Source organism: Monodon monoceros, unplaced genomic scaffold (assembly GCF_005190385.1).
Source record: "Monodon monoceros isolate NGI ecotype Baffin Bay Population unplaced genomic scaffold, NGI_Narwhal_1 Super_Scaffold_5, whole genome shotgun sequence".
Lineage (NCBI taxonomy): Eukaryota > Metazoa > Chordata > Mammalia > Artiodactyla > Monodontidae > Monodon > Monodon monoceros.
This window is the reverse complement of record NW_021703782.1, coordinates 64,866,891-64,893,986: the sequence shown is the minus strand read 5'-3', so window position 1 is coordinate 64,893,986 and position 27,096 is coordinate 64,866,891. Positions and strand designations below refer to the sequence as shown.

At 43.2% G+C, this 27,096-nt stretch overlaps 1 protein-coding gene across 33 annotated transcripts in view; it reads left to right on the top strand.

The window, feature by feature from the left end:
* The window catches only part of TRPM3 (transient receptor potential cation channel subfamily M member 3), a 798,781-nt gene that overhangs the window by 762,973 nt on the left and 8,712 nt on the right, over positions 1 to 27,096 (top strand). For all 33 annotated transcript variants that reach the window (XM_029202614.1, XM_029202612.1, XM_029202616.1 and 30 more), the window contains 3 exons: positions 15,115 to 15,265; positions 15,378 to 15,577; positions 17,532 to 17,664. In XM_029202614.1, coding sequence (XP_029058447.1) covers positions 15,115 to 15,265; positions 15,378 to 15,577; positions 17,532 to 17,664 — 484 coding nt within the window. The remainder of the gene's footprint in view (positions 1 to 15,114; positions 15,266 to 15,377; positions 15,578 to 17,531; positions 17,665 to 27,096) is intronic.

Below are 27,096 nucleotides of genomic sequence, written 5' to 3'. Positions count from 1 at the left end.
GAAGTAACAACCTTCGTATCTTCACGAAGAAAAGAAATGAGAATTTAAATCCACCCTTTCTCTGCATATACTTTGTGGTGGGTAGGCACACTGTTGAATAAAACTGCCTAGAAGTTTTTCAGACTAACTGCTGACTACAGCCTTTGGTTAGGTTTCCTGCCTCGGGGAAAGGTTAGGATACTTAAGGAACAAAGGGGCTTTGCCTGTCCCTAAGCTTATTGTTCTTTGACACACCAGGTACAGCAAATAGTTTGCACTAAGCAGCAACCACTGAGGAGTTTAGCAGCAATGAGAAAAGCTGGATTGTGCCCTGAAGTCATTAGTGAGAACCTTGTTCCCTCTCCCAAGCCTCATACTGTGAGGACTTCTCCTATTTATAAAAGTTGATTTTGCTCAAATTAGATTAGAAATCAGCTTTCCCTCAGCAGGCTGCTTGTTTGACCGATAAAGGGAGGATAGCTGTTGACGTGGGTAGGATTGAGAGAAAGGGTGAGCCCAGGCACCTGTTCGCTCGCATTAGCCTTCCATCCCTTTATGGTACGTGGACGCAGAGGGAGTCTGAGAGCTACCGTTCATTGCAGATTGTGGAGGGCCAGGATTCAGCTGCCTTCAGTTCACCACCTGGGGACAGAGGGTTGGTCCCTATTTCATTTAAGGGCATCGGGGGTCTATTGGGAAAAACAGAAATAACGAAGAGAGGGCTTACTGAGTAAATCAAAAAACCGTCCAACAGGAGCCGGAATGGATGAAGGGGAATTACTCAGCTTCTTTAATAAAGCCAATAAGGATTACAATAAATAGCAATGCCTTATTATCTGACTAGACCCTGGGAGGTCCTTCCATAGGCCCCACATGAAGTTCGACTTCCCTCCACCCCTCAGCACTCTTTTTTCTTCTCTGCTCTCCTCTGCATTAGGGCAGACACAGAACACAACAGGAGCACTTCTGCCCCAGGGCCTTTGCTTTAGCCCTGCCTGCAGCTTCAAACACCCTTTCCCCAGATTGCTGCTTGGTTAACTCCCTCATCCAAGACGGGAGCCTGTTCCCGTCTCACCTTCTCATGGCTGTTCCCAGGCACCCACACGCCCGCCTGATCCTTTTTGGCCTGCCTTACTTTTCTTTTCTTCTACAGCACTTATCACCTTCTAACACACCACTTAGTTTACTTATTTTTGATGCTGCTGTTTATTTTCTGTCCACCTACCTCTCCCAATGCAGGCTGAAGAAGACCAGGAATCTTTGATGCATCATCATTCACTGGTGGATCCCAAACACTTAGAACAGTGTCTGGCACATCGTAGGGGGTTCATAAATACTTGTTGAATGAATGATGAGGGAGTCTGGGCATGTATCATCATCATTATTAATATTATTTCTATTACTACTATATTCTATTAACATTACTGTTATTTTATCCGGCTTAGACATTTTAATTGACGTACTCTATGACATGCATAGGTGGCAAATGTCAGGTCTAGGACTCAAACTGAGCTCACTAAGATTAGTAGCTTGTGTCTAGTGACTTCAAAGAGTGATTTAATAAGATGGGTCACTTATGGATAGATCCCAAAACAGGAAATGTACAACAAGGAGATTATTTAAAATATTCAAACCACAATTAACAGCGAAGTGCCTTTCCCATCTTGCTCCTTTCTATTCCTCCCACCCTGCTTCTCCACTTAATTGGCATCTGAGTTTCTTATTTTTAACAGATAAATCTTTCAAGGTAAAAGTGTTTATTTTATTTTCACTGACGTGTACTAGCGTTGCTCTGGGAAAGAAAAAGGTTGGTAGTCCACTGTACGAGGGTGTACTGTCACCCAATCTTTTGTTATAATAATAGTAATGTTTATATTCTGCATACAGTTGGACCCCTATTCACAGCATGACAGCAGGTGATGGGCCCTGGAATCTGAGCCCGCCCATAGCAGTTGAGGTTTAAGTAGAACACAAACTGACTATGGTCCGGATTCTTTGCTGTTTGAAGAGCAGGAGTTGAAGTGTGAAAAGCTCACATTTTAGCAGTAAACAGAGACAAGTGGGCAGAGGGGCCTTAAAGTAAAAAGAGAGAGGGTGGGGAGAACAGAGCCTGGGATCTGGAGGGGGCAGTAAGGGGAGGAGAGACCCCAAGAGGGCTGTGTGCCAGGAGGCTGAGCCAGGAGCGTGAGTTCTGAGTACACATGGATTTCCTGCATTATCTGTCACTTACCAGGGGATTTGTAAATAATGTCAGGAGGAGCTTGTGTTTGCTTACAAGCACATTCCTGAATATTAGGGGCCACATTGATTGTTTCCCTTTATGTCCTGTAATCCCGGGGGCGCAATCCGATGGGAGCTGGCAGGAGCTGTGGATCATTTCCGTGGAGCTGGTCCAGCCTAGTTTCCCTGATGTACATCCGCACAGAGATATGCATAGCCTGGCTCGCTAGACTGATCCTTCTCAGCGCAAAGAGCCCTGAGGTCAGCTTGCTAGTTTCTTTTCATGAGACACTCCCTCTCACAGAAGGCCCTGGCTCCTCCCTCTTCATACAGCCAGCAGGACAGATATATGGGTTTCTGAAAAATTATGCAGTCCCTTTTTAAACAAAAACAAGAAGCGTGTTCCATAACGTGAGGCATGGTGGCTCAGGTAGAATGGACCCACAGGGGAAGCCTTTCCCGGTTAAGGCAATGAGAAGGGAATCACGCTCCCTGCACCTGGGATGGAAGGGACACCTGTTTCTGCCCTTGTAGCTCTGGAGAGTGTATTCTTCCAACATGAGGAGTTGGTACAAGAGCGTCACAGTCAAGAGTTACAGTGGAAGTGGACATAGCACAAAATCTGGGAGAGTAAATCATTTATTTGACTTCTTCTCTGAATGTTTTTGTTTTTGGTTTGAAGCAGAAAAAAGCTTATCTAATCCTATTTTGCTTAGGCAAATATCAAAAGGAATGAGATGAGCCCTCTGTAAAATTGTAAGTTAAATGCTTTTTATTCCCACCTTTCCAACCCTTCCCTGGGCCCCTTTCCCCCGCCCCCCCGTCCCCCTCCCCCTCCCCCTCCCTAATTGCCATAAGTTCCCAGCCTGCTGGATCTTGGCCTGCTCTGATGAAACTACCAGCCTGAGAAGCTGATTCTCTCTAAGGTGTTAATGGCTGTGCCCTCAACTAGAGAAACGTTGCTTGCAAGAAAACAAAACCCACTCAAACTAGATTAAATAAAGAAAGATTGACTGTAAGTGTCTAAGAGGAAACCTCAAAAACGTTCAAAGACAGGAAACAAAGCATGACATAAACTGACTGGAAATGAAGCTGGAATTTGTTTTGGGAAGCCAGAATCTGAAGACATGACCACTCGTCTGCTCTTCTTTCTGCTTCTTTCCAGGCTCAATCAATCAATCATCTCTCTCATTCTCTCTTGCTCTCTAGCTCTCTGTCTGCTTTCCTTCCCTTCCTTCCCCTCTCCTCTCTCAGATGGCTTGCTTTCCTTTTTTTTTTTTTTTTCTTGGCAGTGTTGGATCTTCGTTGCTGCCTGCAGGCTTTCTCTAGTTGCAGCGAGTGGGGGCTACTCTTCGTTGTGGTGCGTGGGCTTCTCCTTGCGGTGGCTTCTCTTGTTGTGGAGCACAAGCTCCAGGCGTGCAGGCTTCAGTAGTTGCAGCATGCGGGCTCAGTAGTTTCAGCGCATGGGCTCTAGGACGTGCGAGGTTCAGTAGTTGTGGCACGTGGGCTCAGTAGTTGTGGTTTGCGGGCTCTAGAGCGCAGGCTCAGTAGTTGTGGCGCATGGGCTTAGTTGCTCCGTGGCATGTGGGATCTTCCTAGACCAGGGATTGAACCCATGTCCCCTGCATTGGCAGGCGGACTCCTAAGCACTGCGCCACCAAGGAAGTCCCTGGCTTTACTTTTAAATGACCTAACTTGGTCTGATTCTGTATGATCTTCAATTAAGTACCTGCCATCACCTAACTAAAGTCTCTGCATCTCAGTTTAATTTCTAAAAACCAAGTCTGATTCGCCATTGGTCATTCAATGGATTTGCTCCTCGCTCCTTGGGTAATGATGGGATTTGATCTGAATTGAGGGGGGAGGATGAAGAAATTAGGAAAGGGTTTGTTAACCTGTGTGACCTAGGGCTACCTCTTCTAGCTGTGAGCAGGTCAAGGGAAGTGGAGCATGTATATCAGGTATCTTTGACACACACCCCAGAAGGCAGTGGCTTAACGCTGTAAGCATTTATTGAGCTCAGGAGCCTGTGGGTTGCCTGGATGGTTCTGCTGTCTTGGCTGGGCTTGGGCATATGCCAGGGAGACAGCTGGCTGTCAGCTGATCCAAAACAACCTTAGCTCCCACAACAGAAATGACTGGGAGCAGAGGCTCCCGTGTTTCATCCTCCAGAAGACTAGCTCAAGCATGTTCCTCGTGGTGATGGCTGAAGTGGAAGAGTGGAAACAAAAACACTCAAGGTTTTTTCCAGGCTTCTATATGGGTCACATTTGCTAACATCCCCATTGCCAGAGAAACTCACATGGCTAAACTCAGAACCAAGGGGCAAGGAAATAGATCCTATCTGTTTACTGAAAGAAATGAAACTCTCAACTCACATGGCAAAGGAGGTTGGATACAGAGAGAGAAATTGGAGCTATTAATGCAATCAATCTGCTGCATCATGGCAACAAATTCAGTGACACATACAACAGGCTAGTATAGATACACATCCTTCGCCGGCAAAATTTGTATAGGATCTTACTGATACTAACTCCTGATCCCAAATAATGAACTACCAAGGTTGGAACTTTGAATCCTTCTCAAATAACAGCAGATAAATGACATGTTTGTCTCTAGGTAAAGCTAGAAGTTAAGGATAACTAAAACATAGAACTAAGATAACAGAGGGAATTGGATGTTCTCCCCTTCCCCCCTCCCCTGCCCACAGTTCACACACAACATACCTAGGCTTATAACATCCTGCTTCATATATATATATATATATATATATATATATATATTTCTTTTTTTGGGGTGGGGAGCGGCTGCATTGGGTCTTTGTTACCGCGTGCGGGCTTTCTCTAGTTGCGGTGAGCAGGGGCTTCTCTTTGTTGCGATGCCAGGCTTCTCCTTGTGGTGGCTTCTCTCGTTGCAGAGCACGGGCTCTAGGCATGCAGGCTCCAGTAGTTGTACATCCTGCTTTCTGATTCACTAGATTAAAAAACAAAGCTTATTAATTTAATTGTGTTTCCTAAATAGCTGAAAGCTGAGCATGTGTAACCCTAACCCTGTGAAGAGTTAGAGGCTCTGTCATTGGTGAGTTTTCTCCCCCTTGGTGGTGGCTGGGTTCTCTGTTGTGCAGTGGGGGCTAGGTATTTGTTTGCTTTTCTGACAGGAATAAAAAGAATACAGCTTTTATAGGTGCCCTACAGTTAGCTCCTGGGATAGATAATCCAGCCTGGGGCTTATTCTGGTCTTCTGCTCCTCTTCTTAGATTCATAGAGTAATAAAATGTCTGGACTAGATGGGGCTTAGAGATCATCTAGCATTTCCCAACCTTTAGTTAGTCACATAAACCATTCACTGTTTTGTAACATCTGTCCACTCTTTAATGTTTTTAGTTCAATTGGCTCAATTTTAAAACCTAAATTAATTTATTTTTAAAAATTTACATCATTGGGCTTCCCTGGTGGCGCAGTGGTTGAGAGTCCGCCTGCTGATGCAGGGGACACGGGTTCGTGCCCCGGTCTGGGAAGATCCCACATGCCACGGAGCGGCTGGGCCCGTGAGCCATGGCCGCTGAGACTGCGCATCTGGAGCCTCTGCTCCGCAAAGGGAGAGGCCACAACAGTGAGAGGCCTGTGTACCGCAAAAAAAAAAAAAAAAAAAAGAAAAAGAAAAAAATTTACATCATGGCCGTAAGTTGAAAAATCAGTGTGATTTGATGTAATAGAAAATGAGCATAAAATAAACAGAATGAAAACACCGCATTGTTAGGAAATTCTGTCCAGATGCTTGAGCCTTCAGCCTGCCCAGTCTCTACTAAAAAGGAAGTTTAGCAGATGTGAAGGAAGTGTTAAAGAAATATTATCCTCAAACTGACGCATTCTCTCTGATGGAGTCAGGAAGATGGAAAGAGGCTTGAAAAGGTCATCACTTTCTCAGTATCCAATTCAGTGCTACTTAGTGAGCTGTTCCTGTATCCCACAATCATCTTGGACTTCCTGAGTTGTGTGGGCAGTGCACTGTAGGGGATATCAATAGTCCAAGTCCCTCCATTCACAGATGGAGGAACTGAGGCCTCTTACTCCTTTCTCATGGTTGCCTTTGTACCATGTCACTACCAACTTGCATCTTGCCCAACACTTAGGGCAGGGGAAGGGAAAAGAAATGAACCACAAAAGAAGTAAAAGAGCTGGTGGGTGGTGCTTTTGACTCTACAAAGTTGGAGCTTACCTGGTATTCAATTACCTCTGTTCTTCCTGACCTCCATTTCTAGAGGACATTGACTATTAAAAGAAACAGAAAGACCCCCTTACTTACATAAAGAAGACTTCTGCCTGGATGTACTGTTATCCAGGACTCTTAGATCAGGAGCTTCTAAATAGATATAGCCATACAAAAGGAGGCATCTCCAGTTCTCTTGCCAGGGAAAGCAGTGTGTCAGGAAAAAGGCCAAAAAGGCAGAGCTATCTGGTTCCTTGGAGTAAGCCATAGGAGCTGTGTAATGGCATTCTAAATCCTCCATGGCAAACTGTATGGATTTTCAAAATGAGGTGGGGAAATCCGCTTTGTCTCCTTAGCTTTTCAGGATGGATTTTTAGTTGAAAATCCTTTGTTTAAAAAAAATGGGATACATGTAGTCATATGTTTAACTAAGCTCTTTATTCCATTGCCTGTGATTTGGAATAAGCTATTGAGACGTTTCTTCAGCCAGGTGAGGAAGAGATGATCTTCTGGAAATATCCTTCTTCATATTTTTAAAGATGATGCTCATTATATCACATATTAGTGTTTCATTTTTAATCTCTCATGCTTTTTGGAAACAGTATGGTATGTGTATTAAGTAAACAAATGTTTCTTTTCCCCATGCCTTATAGGATAAAATCAAAAGGGCAAGTGTCTTAATCTTTGGGATGTGGGTGCCTACAGCTGGTACCTATTATATGAATCAAATTTCTTTCTCCACACTTCGAATTTTAGTGTTCTATACATTTGTACATGATCTGAACAGCTCAGGCTTTATTCGTGTTGATGGAAACAAGAAAAATGCAGATGTCTATCAATCTGTCTTTACATTTGTTCATAGTTGAGATTCCTCTCAACCCCATGTTGGCTCTTCCTTCAGAGGCACAGAGAGAAAAGATACTTTACAGTTGAACAGGTTTGCGTGGACATCCTGATTCTGTTCTTACTGTCTCTGAAATAACTGACAGAGATACTAAAATTTTCTGAGCCTCACTTCTTCACCTTTAAATGGGGCAATAAAATCCACCATGTCAAAGTATTATAAAGATTAAAATAAGGTGATATAGGTAAGGCTCATAGCACAGGGCCTTACACTGAAGCTTGCGATAGGTAGTCAGTAGCAATATTACTTTGGAAAGGCTGTATGAGATAGAGAGGCATACGTACAGGCTTTGGGGTCAGAAGGGAGGAGGACCCATTTCTGCTTCATTCATAAGTGCATCTCCAGAGCCAATTCCCACTGGCACGTAGCAGAAACTCATTATTTTTTGGATGGATGAATGAATGGTTCGGGCATATTCCGTTATTAGTTGTGTGATCTTAGATAAGGCATTGCACCCCTCAGTGCATGTTTCTACAACTATGAAGCAAGGATAATACCTTTGTTATGGAGTTGCAAGGAAGCTTAAGTGCAATGGCTGATGTGAAGTACACAGCACAGAGACTGCCACATGCTATGCTTTCCACAGTTGTTTATTCCAAATCTCTATTGTCCTTCACTTTAGTGGATCCCAAATAACAAACTAGGATTAGCAGTTCCACTAGAAGTATACATTTTAATTTAGTTTTGTTTTTTTGTTTTTTTGGCTGTGTTGGGTCTCTGTTGCTGCATGTGGGCTTTCTCTAGTTGCAGCAAGCGGGGGCTACTCTTCATTGCGGTGCGTGGGCTCTAGGCACACGGGCTTCAGTAGTTGTGGCCCACGGGCTCAATTGTTGTGTCTCGTGGGCTCTAGAGTGCAGGCTCAGTGGTTGTGGTGCATGGGCTTAGTTGCCCCACAGCATGTGGAATCTTCCCGGACCAGGGATTGAATCCATGTCCCCTGCATTGGCAGGAGGATTCTTCTCGAGCCTTTTTTTTTTTTTCCCGGTACGCGGGCCTCTCACTGCTGTGGCCCCTCCCGCTACGGAGCACAGGCTCCGGACGCGCAGGCCCAGCGGCCGCGGCTCACGGGCCCAGCCGCTCCGCGGCATGTGGGATCTTCCCGGAGTGGGGCACAAACCCGCGTCCCCCGCATCAGCAGGCGGACTCCCAACCACTGCGCCACCAGGGAAGCCCTGGCAGGAGGATTCTTAACCACTGCACCACCAGGGAAGTCCCAGAAGTACCCATTTTAAAAGGTAACTTTTAAAATGGGCAGTGAGCAGTGTCCAGGAGCCCAGGACTTATGTAGGTGGCCCTCATCAAAAATGTCAGGGTCTAAGAAAAGCAGGATGTCTAATTTGACCCATTTTTGTTCCTGGGCAACTTCAAGGTAGTATAGGTTGGGCAAAGGCCAGGCCATGCGGGCATAAGGAGGATCCTGAAAAGAGGTATAGAAATTATCTTTCACTGAGACCTCATGTTCTCATTTTTGAAAGAACTAAGAGAAAGTTTCCATCTCTTCTGTCAACTTCAGTTGATTAGTCGTGCTTTGGGGAGTTTTGTCGTAAAAAGGATTCCAAGGTACAACCTGACAGAAGAGTGTAATGATTGATTACCAAATGTCTGCCATGAGTTTAAGATGGGGTGTTATGTCTGGTGTGCCATGGAGATTTATGCAACAGCATTCAGAAGGGAGATTTTCTATAGCCTTAACCGAAGCCAGGCATGTTCCTTTGCAAGTTAATTGCAAAAACAAATAATCAAGAATCTATTTTTTCCCCTCTTTCAGATTTTTGCTCTTACAGGAACCATCTCATATTAGCAGGCCATGGTGGCACTTAAGATCTTGAAGTAAATAGGAAAACAGACACTGACCCTGTGAAATTGATCGAATGTAACCCTTACAGAAATGCCTGACATTGCAGGTCAAATGTACAGTATGTGATATTCCTGCCTGCATTCATTTGGCAAATATTTATTGAGCATCTGCTATGTGCCAGGCAGTGTTATAGCTGTTGTTTCTTTAGTGAACAAAACACACAAAAATGCTTTTCCACATGAAGCTTACATTCTAGTGAGGGATTCTGTTGACCCTTATTTTAGTTATCATAAAAATTTATTTATGATAAAAAAAATTTCAGCCATTGGAAGGCTGCTCTCCAGAACATGTACAGAAAAGGGAGGACTTTCTTACTCTGACCTGCATAACCTGGCTGGATTATAACTGCACAACCTATCATTGTTCTAGAGCCCAGTCATCCATTTCACTTCTACTCGTTAATGCACTTCCAACTTTCTGCCTTGTGATGTGTCATTGTGACCCACGTAGATAAACTGTAGAGAGTCTGCATTTCCAGATGTTTGATCCCTTCTCATTTGGCCATAATTGCATAGATGTAGCCTTTACACTCTGTACCCGCACCCCCCCATACACCGGGGCTTCTTTGGCCTAATCTATCTATGATCAGCTTCTAGAGCAAGGTTTTCTTCACTTTGGGAGTAGCTGGAAACTTTGGCCAGTTTCCCAAGTGTGTTTACCCTACTGACTTGATAATAAGTGATATCTGTATCATTAGTTTCTGAGTCAGAGGACAATTGAGCTTTGAGCAGTGTAGACCCCTTAAGTTCTTCTGTGTTTGGGGAAGAAAAAGAGCAACAGAGCCTCTGGCTCCTGAAACCCTGAAACTGTGATTCAACCTTGATGTCAGTTCAGATTTCACATTGCCAGTTGCCTCTTCCAATCTCTTCATGCTACTCCAAGGCTCCAGATGTTGCCTCCCAGGAGTGGTATAAACAAAATATCAACATCCTTAATGACCGTGGACAGGGGACAGGGAGGCAAGGGTGACTGTATTAGCCAGGACTCACTGCAAGTGATAGAAACCCAATTCAAATTGACTTAAGGAAAAAAGGAATTTTATGGTTCATATAACTTAAGAATTCTGGTTTTAGGCATGGCTGAATCAGGAATCTGTTTCTCTTCTCTGTGATGGAGTCACTCCTGGGCAGGCTCTCTTTGCTTGGTAGACTTATATCGCGTTGTAAAAAGAGCTTCTCTTTAATACAAGTTCTAGCAAAAGTCCCAAGGTTTATGCTCATTGGCTCTGATTGGTCAGGCTAGGATCACATGTCCATCCCTGAACTAATCACTGCAATCAGGAGATAAAATACACTGATTAATTTCCTCAATATGGAACTGCATGCAGCTCATTTCACCCAAACTTCATGGACTGAGAGTAGGGAGGAATAGCTCCACAAAGGGAAACCAGGATGCTCTTAGCAGAGGAAGGGGAAATGTATATACTAGGCAGGTGGAACCACCAAACATCCACCAGAGGCACTCTGCACTGACTGTCATCAACAAAGAGGGAGGTGACAACATGTCACTTGGTATGAGGGTGGTAGTGACTGTGCATTTACTTCTTGCAAGAGGGTTGGGAGAAAAACCACTCGTGTCAGGTTCCAAAGCAGGGAAGGAGGAGGCGCAATGGCAGCCACCAGCCCACACATTCCTAAACATCCACCCGTGGGCCATCTTGGGTTTGTGTGCCCTGGAGTATTTCCCTGGGAATATGAACCCCCAGATACTGGTTGGTACTATAACTTATATAAGTTATAACAGATAACTTATCCCAAAATCTGCTTGTCAGGGCTTTAAGGCACCCAGTTCATCTTCATCAGGGGTAGACATCTGTAAGTTTGAGTCATAGCACTTTCTAGTGCAGATAAATGCTCTGAGCAAGGACACGACTAGGAGCCATTACAAAGCAATGTTTTGCACTAACTGCTGCCTATAATGTTCATTGCCTCTTTGCTGATATTACCAAATGAAGGCTGTTTCTTACTGATTCGTTTTTATTTTCATTATCACAAGGGTCATCTAATTCACTTATACTGCACGTGTTGCTGTAGAGTCTAGATGGTAGTCCTCAAGGCTCATCCTGAGTACCAGCCTGCTCAGTGTGACCGAGGCTAGAAGGACTGCAGCAGTTCTGCTGTGCTTCTTCAGAGCCCCCAGCAGAGCTCACATCACCCGTTAAGTGCAATGTTCTATTCCCTTTCTGTGCCCCCTACTAAACTGTGAGTTCCTTAGCAACAGGGACTGTCTCTTTAATCCCCAGCATCTCCCGTACCCAGCATATTATAACCACTCAATGAATGTTTGTAGAATAAGTGCTATGCTTAGTGATTGTAAAGTAAAGAGGAATAAGACATAGTCCCTAACCTTGAGACGCTTCAAGTCTATTAATTACAAAATAACAATACCAGTCATGACACCAACTAATGTTAATTAAGTGCTGTATGCTAGATACTGAGCCAAGTGCTTTCCATGCATTCTCATTTAATGATCTTGACAATCTCCCCCCATATATACTATTACTACCCCATTTTACAGATGAGGAGGCTGAAATTCATGGAGTAAGCTAATGTCGCATCATTTGAAAATGGTGGAATTGGGATTTGAACCCAGGTCTGCCGGATTATAATGCATGTTCCTAACCACTAAAGTAATACTATTTCTATAAAAGCAGGATGAAAAAAAGGTGGGGGAAGGTGGAATAAATTAATACCCAAAGAACTGGCAGGGAGTTCCCAGAGCCAATCATGATGACATCAAATCAAATCAAATCTTGTATAAAGGTAATGAGTTGGTCCAATTTTCCAACTAGTAGGGGAATAAAGCAGAGATCTAGAGACATGTTAATGACACTATCTGAAGACCCATGGAAATGTGCACGGGCCACTTGAAACTAGCGAGCACCTACTATTCTCCCTGGGTTTTTCTCTAGGCTGGAAGAAGGTTTCTTCTCTAGTGGAGGAAGTGTCTGCATCGTCACTAAATACGGCGTCAAAAGCTGGATGAGCTCTGCCCCTCACAAGTTTATTTTACGTTCTCCCAGAATGTAAAGAGAAATCTCAGAATGACATTATTAAATGGAAATCAGGGATCACACCTGTAAGAACTGTGTGCACTTTGTACCCTACCCCAAGCAGTTCTTTCTCCTGCTCTTTGTCGGCTTCCCCATAGAGATCTGAGCAGGAACCAAAGAAAAGGGCAGCGCAGGAGTGACAACCCTAAGGGAGGTCAAGTCAGGAGGAAGGGGGTAGGGTGGCTGGGCAAGCTTCATGAGGAGAGAAAAGCAAAGTGAGCCATTCCATGAGGCCTGCAGCCAAGTGGGTGTCAGAGACCCAGGTATCTGGTTGAGCCTGAGAAGCCTTCTTGCCAGACCAAGGGCAGGATTTCTGGGAAGAACCTAAGGAAGGAGCCTGCAACTGCTTAGAGCTAGAACTGTCCATCATGAGTAGGCTTGCAGAGCGTGGGGAATGTTAGTGCTCAACAACCAAACTGTGTTTAATGATCTTTATTCACTCAACAGTTTTCATGTGTGGATATGTGTAGATGTGCTGTGTGTATGCACTGAGCCAGGTAATTGGAAACCATGAAGAGACATGTTACCACTGGAAATCTTATGTGGGACACAGAGCCCAGTAAATTGGCAGCAGTGATACGGTGCTGAGAAACCCCCCAAAGGGGCAAGCAAAGGGAGTTCTGGGATTATATGGAAGACAAAATGACTAAAGAAAAGATTATTTGTTAAAGAAAAAATTATTCATGACATTTGGTAAACATGGTAAGGAAGACTTTGTTCAAGGGGGGCTACTGCAGTGGTGTTCTGTAATAGGAGAGAGAGATTGGGCTCGACTCTGAGTGAAGAAATAAAAAAAAAAGGAAATTTATAGCCATGAGCTGGGTGTGGGTCAGTGGATGGAAGTTCACTAAGAGGAAACATCAGGAGTAAGGGGGGTTCTGGCTTACCTGACGTAATGGATTCTTACTGAAGACAGACCAGTGTGATCAGACTTCAGATGGAGGATGGTGGAAAATGAGGAAACTGATTAGACATCGATGGTGATTAGAAATTGAGGATGGGGATTCTGGCTAAACGTACTCAGCAGGATTCTTGCTAAAATTGGACAAATGCAGAGACAAGCATGGAGGCCCACAAGTTGAGGCCACAAAAGAGCTCAGAAGAGCCTGCCTGAGTGGAGTTTGGTCAAGCAGAGGATCTTTGTCAATACCTATCCCAGTCCCAGCTGGAAAGGAGCAGAAATTTAGCTGAAAGCTAAGTAAGCACTGAAAAGTGAATAGGATTCATCCAGGTGAAGCATGGGAGTGGGGGGAGCAAGGTGTCAGGGGGCCTTTGGGAAGCGAAAGAGGAAGCATGGCTCAAAATCAGGAAGTAGGGCTTCCCTGGTGGCGCAGTGGTTAAGAGTCTGACTGCTGATGCAGGGGACACGGGTTCGTGCCCTGGTCTGGGAAGATCCCACATGCCGCGGAGCGGCTGGGCCCATGAGCCATGGCCACTGAGCCTGCGCGTCTGGAGCCCATGCTCCACAACGGGAGAGGCCACAGCAGTGAGAGGCCCGTGTACCGCAAAAAAAAAAAAAAAATTCAGGAAGTAAGAGAGGGCATGACAGTTCTAGGAACTGCAAGAAACTTGGTCCAGTTTGTGCTCAGAGGGAGAGGTGGGAAGTAGCAAGAGATGGCACCAGGCTAGCTGCCCTCAGAGCTTGGACTTCATCCTGGAGCCAATGCGGGCTCTATCATTGGGTTTTCCTTCCAAAGGAGGAAATGATCAGAACCTCTCACAGGGCTGTCTTGGGTGCATAGTGCCACAGCTGCCCACAACAAAAAAGATGCCGGCTCCTTGAGAACATCTGAGTCCATCAACACCTGATCATCTTACAGGCTGGTCCAAAGGAAGCACTTTGGCCATCTTTTTCTGGCTATAAAAACAGAGTCTTGGTGTCCTGATATTACTAAAACCCTCATAAATTGAGAAGATGTATTTTGGACTTCAGAGCATGTCAAAAATCACATAATGTTTCTAGACTAATTCTAGTTCAGTAGACTCATGTTAGTGGCACCTGAGAATTACCTGGGAAATTTTGAAAGAAATGTTGATGCCGGGGCCACCCTCAAAGATTCTGGTTCAATTGACTGGGGTGGAGCTGGGCATTGACAGTTTTTAAAGATCCCCACGTGGTCCCCTGTGCAGTCAGATGTTTTATTTTTCTCTATTTGCCCATTTATTCAATGCAGTTGGGTTTTGTTCCCTGTGCCCTGGAAGCACATTTTTGGAATGGAAATGCTGCAGGAAAAAAAGGAGGTGGCTACAGGCTCCAGGGTCCTGGCCCATCTCCCCTCATTGCCCCTCCCCATGAAATGCCATCCATCAGGAGCACTGAGCAACAGTCCCCCTAAATACTTCCCGAGGTGCTGCCGTGTTTCGTTCCTTCCACACTGAGACAGCAAAATCGTTAACTCAGAGTCCCTGGGTTGTTTCTTGAAGCAATTAACAGCTGCCCCGGTGTTAATTCCGAGTCAATAGCCCCTCGAGGCTGCTGCTCTTACAGCTGTCGGCTTCTGGCCTCCACAGCACATTTTGAAAGTAACTTGATGGGGCAGTGAGACTCTGCCCCTTCTGCACTCCCTGGGAAAGCCTTCACCAGGCTTCCTGGGGGGGGACACCAAGTGCCCCAGGGACTCGGCAAGCCAGCAGGGGGCTCCACCCACCTCTTTCGTGTCAGATGACAACTTGGGAGACTGGCAGAACCAACTCCCCTCTGCAGAGACAGCCCCTAGAGATATTCATGAAGCTTTCGTTTGTTTGTTTTGGCTTTTCTGGAATTCCTTTTTCTGTTTGTTTTGAGATGGCTGTATTATTCCTTCATGTAAAAACCCCTCCTTCAACTCAGTCTGTGGTTTCTATCACAGAGCCACATGATTTCTGACATCTTGCCTGTGCTGCTTCCTCCAGCTCCCTGTGGACAGAATGAGACTCGAGAGGATGGTAAAATAATCCAACTGCCTCCCTGCAAGACAGGAGCCTGGATCGTGCCGGCCATCATGGCCTGCTACCTCCTAGTGGCAAACATCCTGCTGGTCAACCTCCTCATCGCTGTCTTTAAGTAAGAGGGTCCTTCTTCAGGAATGGAGTAGGGAGACTGAGGCAGGAGCGGGGCATGACGCTCCAGAAAGCAGGGGTTTTCCTCACTTGATTCTCTCTGGTCTCTATTTCAGCAATACATTTTTTGAGGTAAAATCAATATCCAACCAAGTGTGGAAGTTTCAGAGGTATCAGCTCATCATGACTTTCCATGAAAGGCCCGTTCTGCCCCCACCTCTGATCATATTCAGCCACATGACCATGATATTCCAGCACCTGTGTTGCCGATGGAGAAAACACGAGAGTGACCCAGATGAAAGGGACTATGGCCTGAGTAAGCTTTGAGTGACAACCCCCCGCAACTACAGAGCAGAAATCCCCACCACGTCTATAGGTGGTCGTGCAGGACCACTGGGCACCTGGGTCCTCCTGCTTCCTGCCCACAGCTCCGAAGACTTGGGAGGGATGGGAGGGTATGCATGATGAGAAATGGTGCTGGAAGGGAGACAGGAGAGGCTTAAAGCGAGCACTCTTAGCCTCACACCTTTCTTAGTGAGATAAAACCAGGCTCCAGCAGGGCTGTTTTAGCACCTTCATAGGTTCTAAGCTTCTTACTTTACAGACATCCCACCACAAGATATATCAACCATGTTAATATGCTCCCAATGCTGCAGTATATATAATTTAAGCATCCTGACATGAGTTGAGTTGTAGGTGACTAAGTTTGATTTTCCATGGTCATTTTTGGATCTATCATGTTTTTAGGTCTTAAACATTTCCCAAGCCTTAAGGGTTGTGCCTATATGGCTTCATGAGGAAACCAGTCCTGCTTTCCATGATTCCAAGGACAAAAAAAAAGACCCTCCACCAACCACCTTCTAGCCCAGTGTTTCTGGAAGGAGATTAGATTGACATTGGGGTGGAATAATTCTTCATTATATAGGATTGTTCCACATATTGCAGGAGATTTAGCACATCAGGCCTCCACACATTGAATACTAATAGCTCCTGCAGATTCCTAAATATCCCCTGGGTACCACCCACAGTTAAGAACCATTGGGAATCCAGCCCCCATACAAGCAACCTACCATGGTTTCTCAAAGTGTGTCAGATAGACCACCTACACTAAATCTACTGAACCAGAGCCTCTAGGATTGTGGCCCAAGAATTACCTCCAGGTGATCACTAGTGCAACTAAAGTTTGAAACCAAAGCCACTTAATAATCAACTGCTTCTCTAAGTCTGAAGCTTTTAACAACTTCTCTGACACAGCAATGCCTGACTTCTTTCGAGACATTAAAATTGGAAAGTTGGAGAGGGGTTAAGAATTCCAAAATTCACTATTTCCATTTGAAACACCCATTTAGGCAAGTAGAAAGCTCAGGGGGAGAAAAGGTTCAGATTTCCACTGGGCTCTTTCTACCACTGAATCAGTTATGAATTTGTTTACCAGCTATAAATAGAAAACCAGACTAACAGTAACACAAATATGTAAGGTTTTAACTTTTCTCACACAACAAAAAGTGAAAAGGTAAATAAATAGCCCAGAGCTCAACAATGACTCACTGAGGTCAAAGACCCCAAGTCAGCTATTCCTTGTCACACTGTCTTGTCTCATGGTAGCAAAATAGCTGCTGCACTTCCAGTCATCACATTCACGTTCAGGGCAGAAAGAAGCATGAAGGGGAAAAAAGGTAGAAAGAAGCAGCCACATACTTCTAGTTTATCAGGAAAGCAAAATCTCTTCTCAATACACAACCCTTTCCTGCAGCAGGTTTTTTTTGTTCCTTGAGCCAAACTGGGTCTCATGGTTGTTGCTAGCTTGAACGGACACTGGAAATGTGTATTTGGCTTTCCAGTCTCAGTAGTGGGAAGAGGGAAAAGGGAACTTGGGTTGCAAAGGGCTTTTAGTAAGGTGAATGAACAATGTCTGTCTGCCACACTCCTCAGCCCAGAAGTTGAGTTTTTAAGAAACCTCCATTCTCTGCATAGCTCCCCTTTCCTTTATTTAGCTAATTTTTGTCCTTACAATATATATAATTCTAACCGGTCTCTGCAGTAAACCAGGTATACTCAGGTGAGCTTCAGAGACCCATAATGAATCTAACACAGAGAAAGAGGACAGTGACACAAGTTGCCTGACCAGATTTGGATTTAGTTTGAGACTCAGTGAAGAATCTGGGCCCCATTCCCTAACCTTGAGTTAGATTAGGAATGTCATTCGACCCACAAGTCAGGTGCCATCGCTTTTTCTTCCCTGCCTCATATCTCTCATTTCTTTTCCACAGAGCTCTTCATAACTGATGATGAGCTCAAGAAAGTACATGATTTTGAAGAGCAGTGCATAGAGGAATATTTCAGAGAAAAGGATGACCGATTCAACTCGTCCAATGATGAGAGGATACGAGTGACTTCAGAAAGGTGTGTTCCCATGGGTACATGCCTCCTGGGGTTGTTTTATACCATGGCATGCCTTATCAATTGATTTTGTTTGCAGGGCCACAAAAAAACAGAGACCCCGTTGTGCTTATTTTTATTGTCCAAGAAATCATCAAGCTTATGAGAGAACAGAATGTTGTCTGAAATGTCTATAGATCAAAGTCCCAGACTTATAGACCCTAGACTTCTCCAGCAGGCAGTAGCAGCCGCCTTCCTGGACACTAGAGATTGTTGAGTCCAGGACAGGGCAAGAGTTGCTGGCTCAGACCAGAAATTGGAAAGTTCTGACCCAGACATAAACCAAGAGAGACCCAGCCCAACTCAAGGCTCTCCATCAAGTTTGTGTTTCATGTAGATCACTGAGCATCTTCTCCAAAGGTGAGGATGGTCCTAGTGCCTGGCTTATATAGGTGCCCAATACCTTCTGAATAAACAATAGCAAGAGACTTGTGAATTAGATAGAATAATGGTTGAGGGTTTTTTTTTTTCAATTGTTTTGTTTTTTCTTCTTATAGAACAAGATAAAAGCAAAGAAATAAAGGCAGATTTTTTACTTACTTACTATATAATTTTAGATCTCATTGGCCAAATAGTTTTGTAGACCAGTAGGGCTGTAAGAAAAAAAATCTCAAAATGAAGAGAAGAGAATCCTTTAAGGTTAATAAATCTAAGTTTATGTAAATGAACTTACATTTTCTTATTTTCCCCATTTTGCTGTAGACTAATACAGACTTCATTCCAGGCTGGCGCTCAAAACCCAGCATTTAGGAACTACTCTTCTAAAGAACACCCCAAGTGTTACAAAGCATTAGTGTAACTTTAAATTTTAAGCACTTTCAATACAAAGATGGCAGAAGCAAATTATAAATAATGGGAAAAGGATGATATACTGATGACTTCAGATGATATATGACTCAGACTTCTAAGTTTTGAGTCAGTTGCCTCTAGTTTTCATGAAATGACATTTTGTCTGCTTAACCATGTCATACATTTTCTCTAGTGGCTCTGTAGAAATTACACAAATGGCATTTTTCTGTCACTGACCCTTTATTTCTTTAAAGAATGCAGTCTAGATAAGTGAGTATATACACATATGCTATTGAGTGATTGTATCCATAGGTACTCAGCCAATATTAATAAAGTTTAAAGCCATGCACAGATTTTATACACATCTGTCATTGCAAAATAGAGCATTTTATGATGATATGGTGTGAAGCAATTTTCCAGCAAACAGAGGAAGGAGCTGCAAATCTAAAGATCTCTCTCATGCTGAGGCCTTGAAAAAGCTATTTATTAATGGACATATAGCCATGTGGTTCCCAGAATATTGTGCCCTGTGGACACATTGTCCATTGCTCAGACATATTTCCAAAGCATATGTTTGAAATGCTTTTTGGATTCAGAAAACCACAGACCTGGGAGGAAAGAAAGGTAGGGGAAGGAGTGTTAAGATGCGAGGAAGTCTTTGTCTTTCTTTCTGGGGAACTAGAATGAGAGTTACAGACACCAGGGCATGTAAACTGTGACCTTGTCACCAATTCCTTTTGGATGGAAACATAAAGGAACTATAGCACCTCCAACTGAGGCTCTCACCCCACACCTACAAACGCTTCCAGGAGACTTCTTCCCCAAGGCCCTATTCTTCTGTGGGTGGTTACAGAGCCCCACCCTTCAGAGCATGTCCAAGATGAACAATTCCCAGAAATCAGGACAGCGTGCAGGCCCACCCTCCCTGTGTCCCAGGCGTTAGCTGACCTCCTGGAGTAACACTGGCCTAGAGGACCAGGACGAGTTCTCGGCCAAGCCCAGGTGCCAGAGAAGTGAACTTAAACCCGGGCCTCATTCTGCTTCTGTTGCTTCTGTCTGTGTTTATTTGAGGTTTTGCTTTTGTTGTTGGTGGTGGTAGTTTTGGTTTGTTTTGCATTTGTAAATGTACCCCAAAATAACATCTTTAAACACTAGGATTATACTCAGCACAATAGAAGCACCACGAGGTGCATAAGGGAATCAACCAAGGGAAGAGTGGGTCCATGTTACCAATCTCACACATTCTCTAGGCCATGTCCTTTGTAAGTGGAGTGGCATGTGAAATCACCTGTCCTGTTGTACATTAGCTAGCTAGCTAGATGGATAGATAGATGGATAGAGTGATAAATAGATAAATATGTATAAACACACATTTGAATACATATGTTAAATTTACATAAGTTAACTGTGCACATTCTATATAGTAAATAAAATATTTTATAATTTTCTCTTCATATTAGATAACCTCAATACAGAGATTTGAAATCAGAAAAATTAAGAGCTGGTTCTTTGCTCTACTAAAAACTTGGGAAAAGGGTTTTTTCACATAGTGAGCCCCATGCTTCTCCCCCTGCTACTACCTTTAAAATACAATTTATTTATACATGTTCTATTTGCATGAATCTTTTTAGAAATACAAAGATACTTCCATAATTGTCTATTTAAGTGGATCATTATTAAATCATATTTTTGTCACCAAATGGTATGTATAGGGCTCAATACAATATTCAGGAGATCATTAACGCCTTGGAGGAACTTGATCCTGAAAAATCCTTGACTTTCCCATTTTTATATAGCAATGACCATGATGTATCTAAAGCAATACAGTTCCAGAATATAATGAGCTAATTGATTGTAACCAGTGCCCTCACTTATTTGGGACAATATCTAGCTGGTGATAATTATATTAAAATAACCAAATTTCTAAGCTATTAAGCAACATTGGTGACTGGCTTCTTTTCTGAGGATTTTTTGACTATTGGCTGAAGATAACCAATCCTTGGAGTTTGTTCCATCAAATTCTGTGCTCATCATCCTTTAACTAGTTCAGTTCTGTTTCAGTACATGCATACTGGACCTTTACTGTAAGGGCAATAAGGCAGGGCCCTGTCCTCAAAAAACACAGTCTCATTGAGTTCCAGTGTACACCCAAGGCAGGAACAACCAGAAACATCTAACTCAGTGTTGTCAAACTTTAGAAGGCCTGAAAATCATCTGGAAGGCTTGTTACTACATAGGTTGCTGGGCATCCGTCCCCACTCTGGGTTTCTGATTCACTATGTCTAAGGTGGGGCCTGAGAATTTGCATTTCTAACAAGTTCCCAGGTGATGCTGATGCTGGTTCTGGACCACACTTTGGGGACCACGAATAGAATACGATGGACAAGATAAAAGTTAAAGTAGGAGAGGACGGTGCAAAATTATTCACTGTGGAACATACAAAATTCAGCACCTTACATTCAGAATAAGGTCGGGAGGTCAGTGAATACAGGTTACTTGTACCCAAAGCAGTGTTTCTCCCCCACACCTGACCAACAGCACTTTGACAAGCAGGTACTGAACAGGGCCTGGGTTAGGGGTGGGGATATAAGGACTTTGCTTTGAAAGAATGCATAGTCGTTACACTCAGCCTCTATTTGAGCACCTCCTAGAAAGAGGAGAAATTGCCTTAGATACCAGCCTTATGAATAAATACAGAAAAAAATTAAATTCATTTCTCTCTGAGAAAGTATTTTACATAGGTGAAGATCACTGTCATCTCCCCACTTTGCTTTGTCTTTTCTAAACTAAATATCCCAAGATCTTTTAACCACTTACCATGCATACAGCAGGTCTCCCACTACCCTGCTCACTTTCTCAGTATGCACTTTAAATTGTCAACGCCACCCTTTAAATGTGGTCTCTAAATGGAACTTAATTCTGTGTTTTAGTTAGAGCCTAGATTCAATTCCTTTATTCATTCATTTACTGTTTTTGTCATCTACTATATGCTATATGCTAGGCTAATAATCATAGAGTACAATAGAACAAGCAGTTCTTTTCATGTTACAAGAGAAAGAACACAGTATAATGGAAAGATTTTAATACTAATTCTGCAGTAACTAGCTGTGTGACCTTGAACAAGTTACTTAACTCCTCTGAACCTATGTCCCCATCTGTAAAATGAAGTATTAATACCTAACTGTAGAATCTTAAAAGTTATTGAGATAACATATATGAGATATTATGCTTTCAGTAACTGGTAGTTATTGTTTGATCCATACATTTTATTTGCTATGAGATTGCATTACAATCATAGCAGCCAAGTCACGTCTTTGGTTCAGAGTGAGACTGCAGTTAATTAAAACCAGGGCTTTTTCACGTGAGCTAATTCAAATATCCTCAAACCTCTTCTTGTGAAATGTTTGTTTTCAACCTAAAATCAAGACTTAACATTCATCGCTGTGAAATTTTTCTTTAAGTTGTTCCCCCTTTGGCTCATTATTCTCGCATTTTAAGGACAATTTTGGATCCTGATTTTATCATCAGTCTATTAATTTTTCATCCTATTCTTTTTCTATCATTGTTTGCTTGATAAGCATACCTACTGTGCCTTCAGCATAATCCACCAAAATGTCACCAGCACAGATCATGTGAACCAAGACAGAACTAAGATATTGCATGACTCCAAAAACTACCTCTCATCATGACATTGGCCCATCGGTTAATCAGACAGCCAGGTGTCCATATTTCTCTAGTCACTCCAGTGTGTCAACCTCCCTGCCAAAATCACAATGTACTTCGTCAAAAGTATTATACATCTGTCTCTCTCTATTAGTCTAGACTATCAAAAGAGAGACAAGATTAACATTGAGCCCATGTAGTTGCGTGTTAACTAATCCTATCTCTTTAAAGTACTCAAAAGATACCATCTGCTTCATTACCTACGACTAAGCCATTCAGTAATGCTGCCTACAATTGATGTCAAACTCCCATAATTCCTAGAATCCAGGGATGTTGAATGTCAGGAAAAAACATTTCCTATCTGCAGTCTCCTGGAATTTCTTTTCTTTTTTTTTTTTATTAATTTGTTTATTTTGGCTACGTTGGGTCTTCGTTGCTGCACGCGGGCTTTCTCTAGTTGCTGTGAGCAGGGGCCTACTCTTCATTGCAGTTTGCAGGTTTCTCATTGCAGTGGCTTCTCTCGTTATGGAGCATGGGCTCTAGGCGCACAGGCTTTAGTAGTTGTAGCACGCGGTCTCAGTAGTTGTGGCTTGCGGGCTCTAGAGTGCAGCCTCAGTAGTTGTGGCCCACGGGCTTAGTTGCTCCATGGCATGTGAGATCTTCCCAGACCAGGGCTCGAACCCATGTCCCCTGAATTGGCAGGTGGATTCTTAACCACTGCACCACCAGGGAAGTCCCTGGCATTTCTTTTTACTTCCCTTTGGTTTTTAAGGGTCACGTACATTTTCTGTTGATCAGAGATGGAAGTTCTTTTCTGGTTCCTTTAACTCATTTAAAGCAGAATTTGCAAACTGGTTGCTCATGGGCAGCATCTGCCCACAGAGGGCTGTTGTGTTGAGCTTGCAATGATTGTTAAAAGTCACTCCAAATGCCTTTGGACTGTGTGTGCTCTCTGCTGACACAGACTCCTTGCCTCTGTTCTCTTACGCCTTGTCTGCTTCACCTACTCACTTGATCTACCCTTCTATAGGCATTTGATTCTCAGACCCCTAACTTAGAGCTTCCAGTTTATCCTCACCATCACGCTACCCGCAGGGCTGCACCTGTCAAAAGTTTCAGTTTGAATTTTCTCCTTGACAGTAACAATTGGAGCAACTGGGATATACATTATTCCTTGCTGTCATCTTTTAATCTTAACATTATCTTTCCCAAACCAATGGGCTCTATGCCCTTTTTTCACTTCACCTGGATCTAAAACGTATTAGACAATGACTATTAATAGCATATACAACTTATAATTTTTCATAACAAAGAGAGAGGAATAACTTAGGATATATGAAATTTATAAATAATCCAAAAAATAATGTAAGCCAAAAAAAATGAACTTCACCCACTTGCCACCATGACTTTTTCTAAAACTGATCTTTGATATCTCCATTGATAGAACCAAGTTTAAACTTTTCTCCCTTTTTTTGGTCCCAGAGTTAGTGAGAAGGATAACTGGCCCAAAGGGAAGGGTAGGTGACCCTAAAGGACTTAAATAATTCACAAATTAGGTATCAGTCTGTGGATAAGCAAGAGTTCGCTTTAGCTGCTCTGCATCGTTGCCTTTGATCTGAAAACGTGTGTCAGTATACCCTCCCCGCCCCCCCCCCCCCCCCCCCCCGCCAACAAGAGTCTCCACAATTGGGCTCATGTGTTCTGGGATTGTTTTTGCTCTTCATCCTACACCCATTCTACTGCTGGCACTCCAGGGAATATTTGAAATTTAGAGCAGGCATAGTCTGCCAGTTCTCTTTTTCCTTTTACCATATTTCCTTTAACTACATTTTGAGGTTATCAGAAAAGAAGATGAATTTCTAGAAGGTAATACAATAATCCTTAAGAAATTACATATTGAAGTTGAAATTTTCTGTGCCACCAGAATCTTCTTTTGAATGCCCTTTTCCTTATCACATTGGCTGTTAGAGGCTGGTTGTTTTACTACCTGGTTTTTGTTTGTTTGTTTGTTTCACCAGCCTATTTTGTCCTCTCTAATGGGCTCCTGGCTGTCACTTTCTTGGCCTCCTGGGAACAGGAGCCACCTCACATCTTTCCAGGATTCTGCTGGGTCCCTATTGTGATTGCCTTGTGAGTTATTCTGAAATAAGCCATGCAAGGTCTGGAGAGTTGAAAGAAGGAAAGAAAAATAAAGTGTTCCTTCATACAACATCTTCCTTTCCACAGTTCCTTTTTCTTTTCTTACTTAGTCACTTCCCATATCTATCTCCTTAAGAATTCTTATTGATCCTTAAGTTCTTATAATTCTTATCTCCATTTTATCTCCTGATTTATTTGACCAGAGTCAGCTCCTAGAAACTGCAATCATGACTCGAAACTCTTGGTTTGTTCCTCAGACCTATTTTTATCTGTGATGCATGCCCATTTGCAAATAACTTTTCAAGAATTCTTTTTTAAAGATTAAGAGAAGTACTCTATTTATGGAACAAGCATATGTAAACTTGACTCTAGGAACGTTTATTCTTTTATAACTCCTACATTAAACCCCTATCAGTTATATCCGTGCTCTAATTGATGATATAATTAGGTGGTTAAACACATCTAGAATCTGAAAGGAAATGGATCAAACAGTCCTTTTTTTTTTTTTCCTTTTTTTTAAATTCAAATCTTACATTCCAAAGCACCTCAGAGCACACAGGAGAATTAAGATTTGGTGAAGAATAGCTCCTTGGCCCTGTTCTAGCAGGCTTTCCTCCCCTACTTCCATCCCCTGGAGCCATGCTTCTTTATCTTTGCTCTTGAGGCTCTACTGGGCACCTCCTTGCTTTCCTGGACGACCCTCTTCCTCCTTGTACCTCCCCTCTCTTCCTCCCATCCTCTTGGGCTCCTTAGTTTCTGGGTTCCGTTTATTCCCCACAACCAAGTCCTTAGTCTTCAATTGCCTCTTGGTGCCTTAGCTTGGCCTCTCACCTGCTAGTTTTCTCTGCAGTATTGGATCTTGGGGCTAAAGCGAGGTGGGATGCAGGGAGGGGAGGGTCCCCACAGTGCAGGGAGATAGCTCACCATGCTCAAACTAATGATCGCATGCAGTTATGCTCAGAGAGCATCTTTATCTCTTTCCATACCGACCTTGTATACACCAGGCTCCAGGAAAGGGCAGGAGAGGGAGGAAGAAAACTATACTGCCTTTTGTTACTCTGCCAACACTAGAAAGCTAGGTGGACCCAGTACCTAGGGTATGCCAAACAAAACTCCTCATTCTATAGAAATGTACCATCTGTCCTTCTCCTGACTTTAATGAAGAAGTACTTTTGTCCACTTACACAAAGCTTATTGAATTACAAAAAAAAATGAAATTGTAATACTTGAAAACTCCATAGGCTAGATGGTGAAGAAGTGAATTGTAAGTCTGTAAGACACACAAACTTATTATTGTAAGTAATTTGTTTCTCAGGCTATGTTTATACCACAAAACAAAGTGAAACAGAGGAAAGTTGAATTTTCCTTCTGAATCATCTGTGTTAGCTGGATGAATAGCATTGTGTTTGCCAGACACAGAATTGCTCGATTTATAAGTCTGCTGGAAATACACCTGGACATGATGGCAGAGTGTGCCTGGACCCCGGGAGGCTCTGGATTGGCTATGGAGCAGCAGGAAGGAGCAAAAGAAAAAAATGTTCCCAAAGCAGGCCTCTCGAGAGCAGTCCAGAACCTTGGACCAGTGAAGGGAAGCTGAGAGGTAAAAGAGCAGAGTAGGTAGAGTGAGTTGGGAGGTTGTTGCTAAGAGAGGCAGAAATGGGCCCCAAGGCTACAGCAGCAGAGGAGGAGGCTTTTAAAAGGCCTCAGGTTCCTCAGTGAGGGGGACCACATGCCTCACATTTCATTCTGGCACTGAAACGTACAGTCTTCTCTGATAGAGGCACTGCTACTGTCAACCCGCCATCGCCATCACTACCACCACTACACCAGCTGGAGGGACCCAGCTCTGATGCCCACCGCTCTTCGTAAAGCATGCAGCCATGTTCCTTTTAAGGGTCAGCAGTCAGTGATTAGCTGTGCATATTGGAAGTATTGGAAAAGTATCTTTATGCTCCCCAAAAAAGTTGTGAATGGATCTTATTTAGATTCTCCAAAAGATTTGCCTTTGGGCATCTAAAAGTGAAAGTTTGAGCTCAAACCAAAACTTGGCTTTGGTTTGTCCTTTCCAAGTTAATCTGAGCAGGTGAAAATATGGCACAATTTTATTTTAAATGTGTGGTCTCTGTCTTTATAAATAAATGGCCAGGCAACCTATTGGACAGTTGAAATCAAGTTCATCACGGTGATTGACTCAGTGACCCTTTATTGACACCTGGCGTGTGTTGGGCTGGCAACACAGAAATGGGAACAGGAATATGAGACAGGTCACACACCTAAGAATTTCCAGTGGGGAGGGTCAAGGCCTGGAGAAATAACTGTAATATAAAGCATCTGTGATCAGCTACCCAGAGAGACAGAGGAGTAGGACTATTTATTTATTGATAGCCACTCCAGAGTAATTTACCATAAATTACTCTATGTAATCTTGGCTGAACTTCTTGATGTTTGATTTTCCTTTATTAATGAAAGGATTCGGTTAAATTAGATCAGCTCCGGGTGACCCAGTGACAGTACTATATCAGTTCCTTTGGAGGCACTACATTCTAAAAGGATTGTTTTGAATAACAACAACAAAAGATTATTATATAAATGCAAAATAAACATAATCCCAGTCCATAGAATACAAATTTAAATGTACACTGCAGTAAGAATAGCTACATTCTGCAATTCTACTACAAAAGTCTGGGTAAAGTTATCCAAATGTAACATTCTCATTTGGTTTGTGACTGATAAGCCAACACCCTAATACTTATTTAGGTCATTGAACCCTGCCCCAAGCCACAGCGAAGCCAGGAGGGTGGGAAA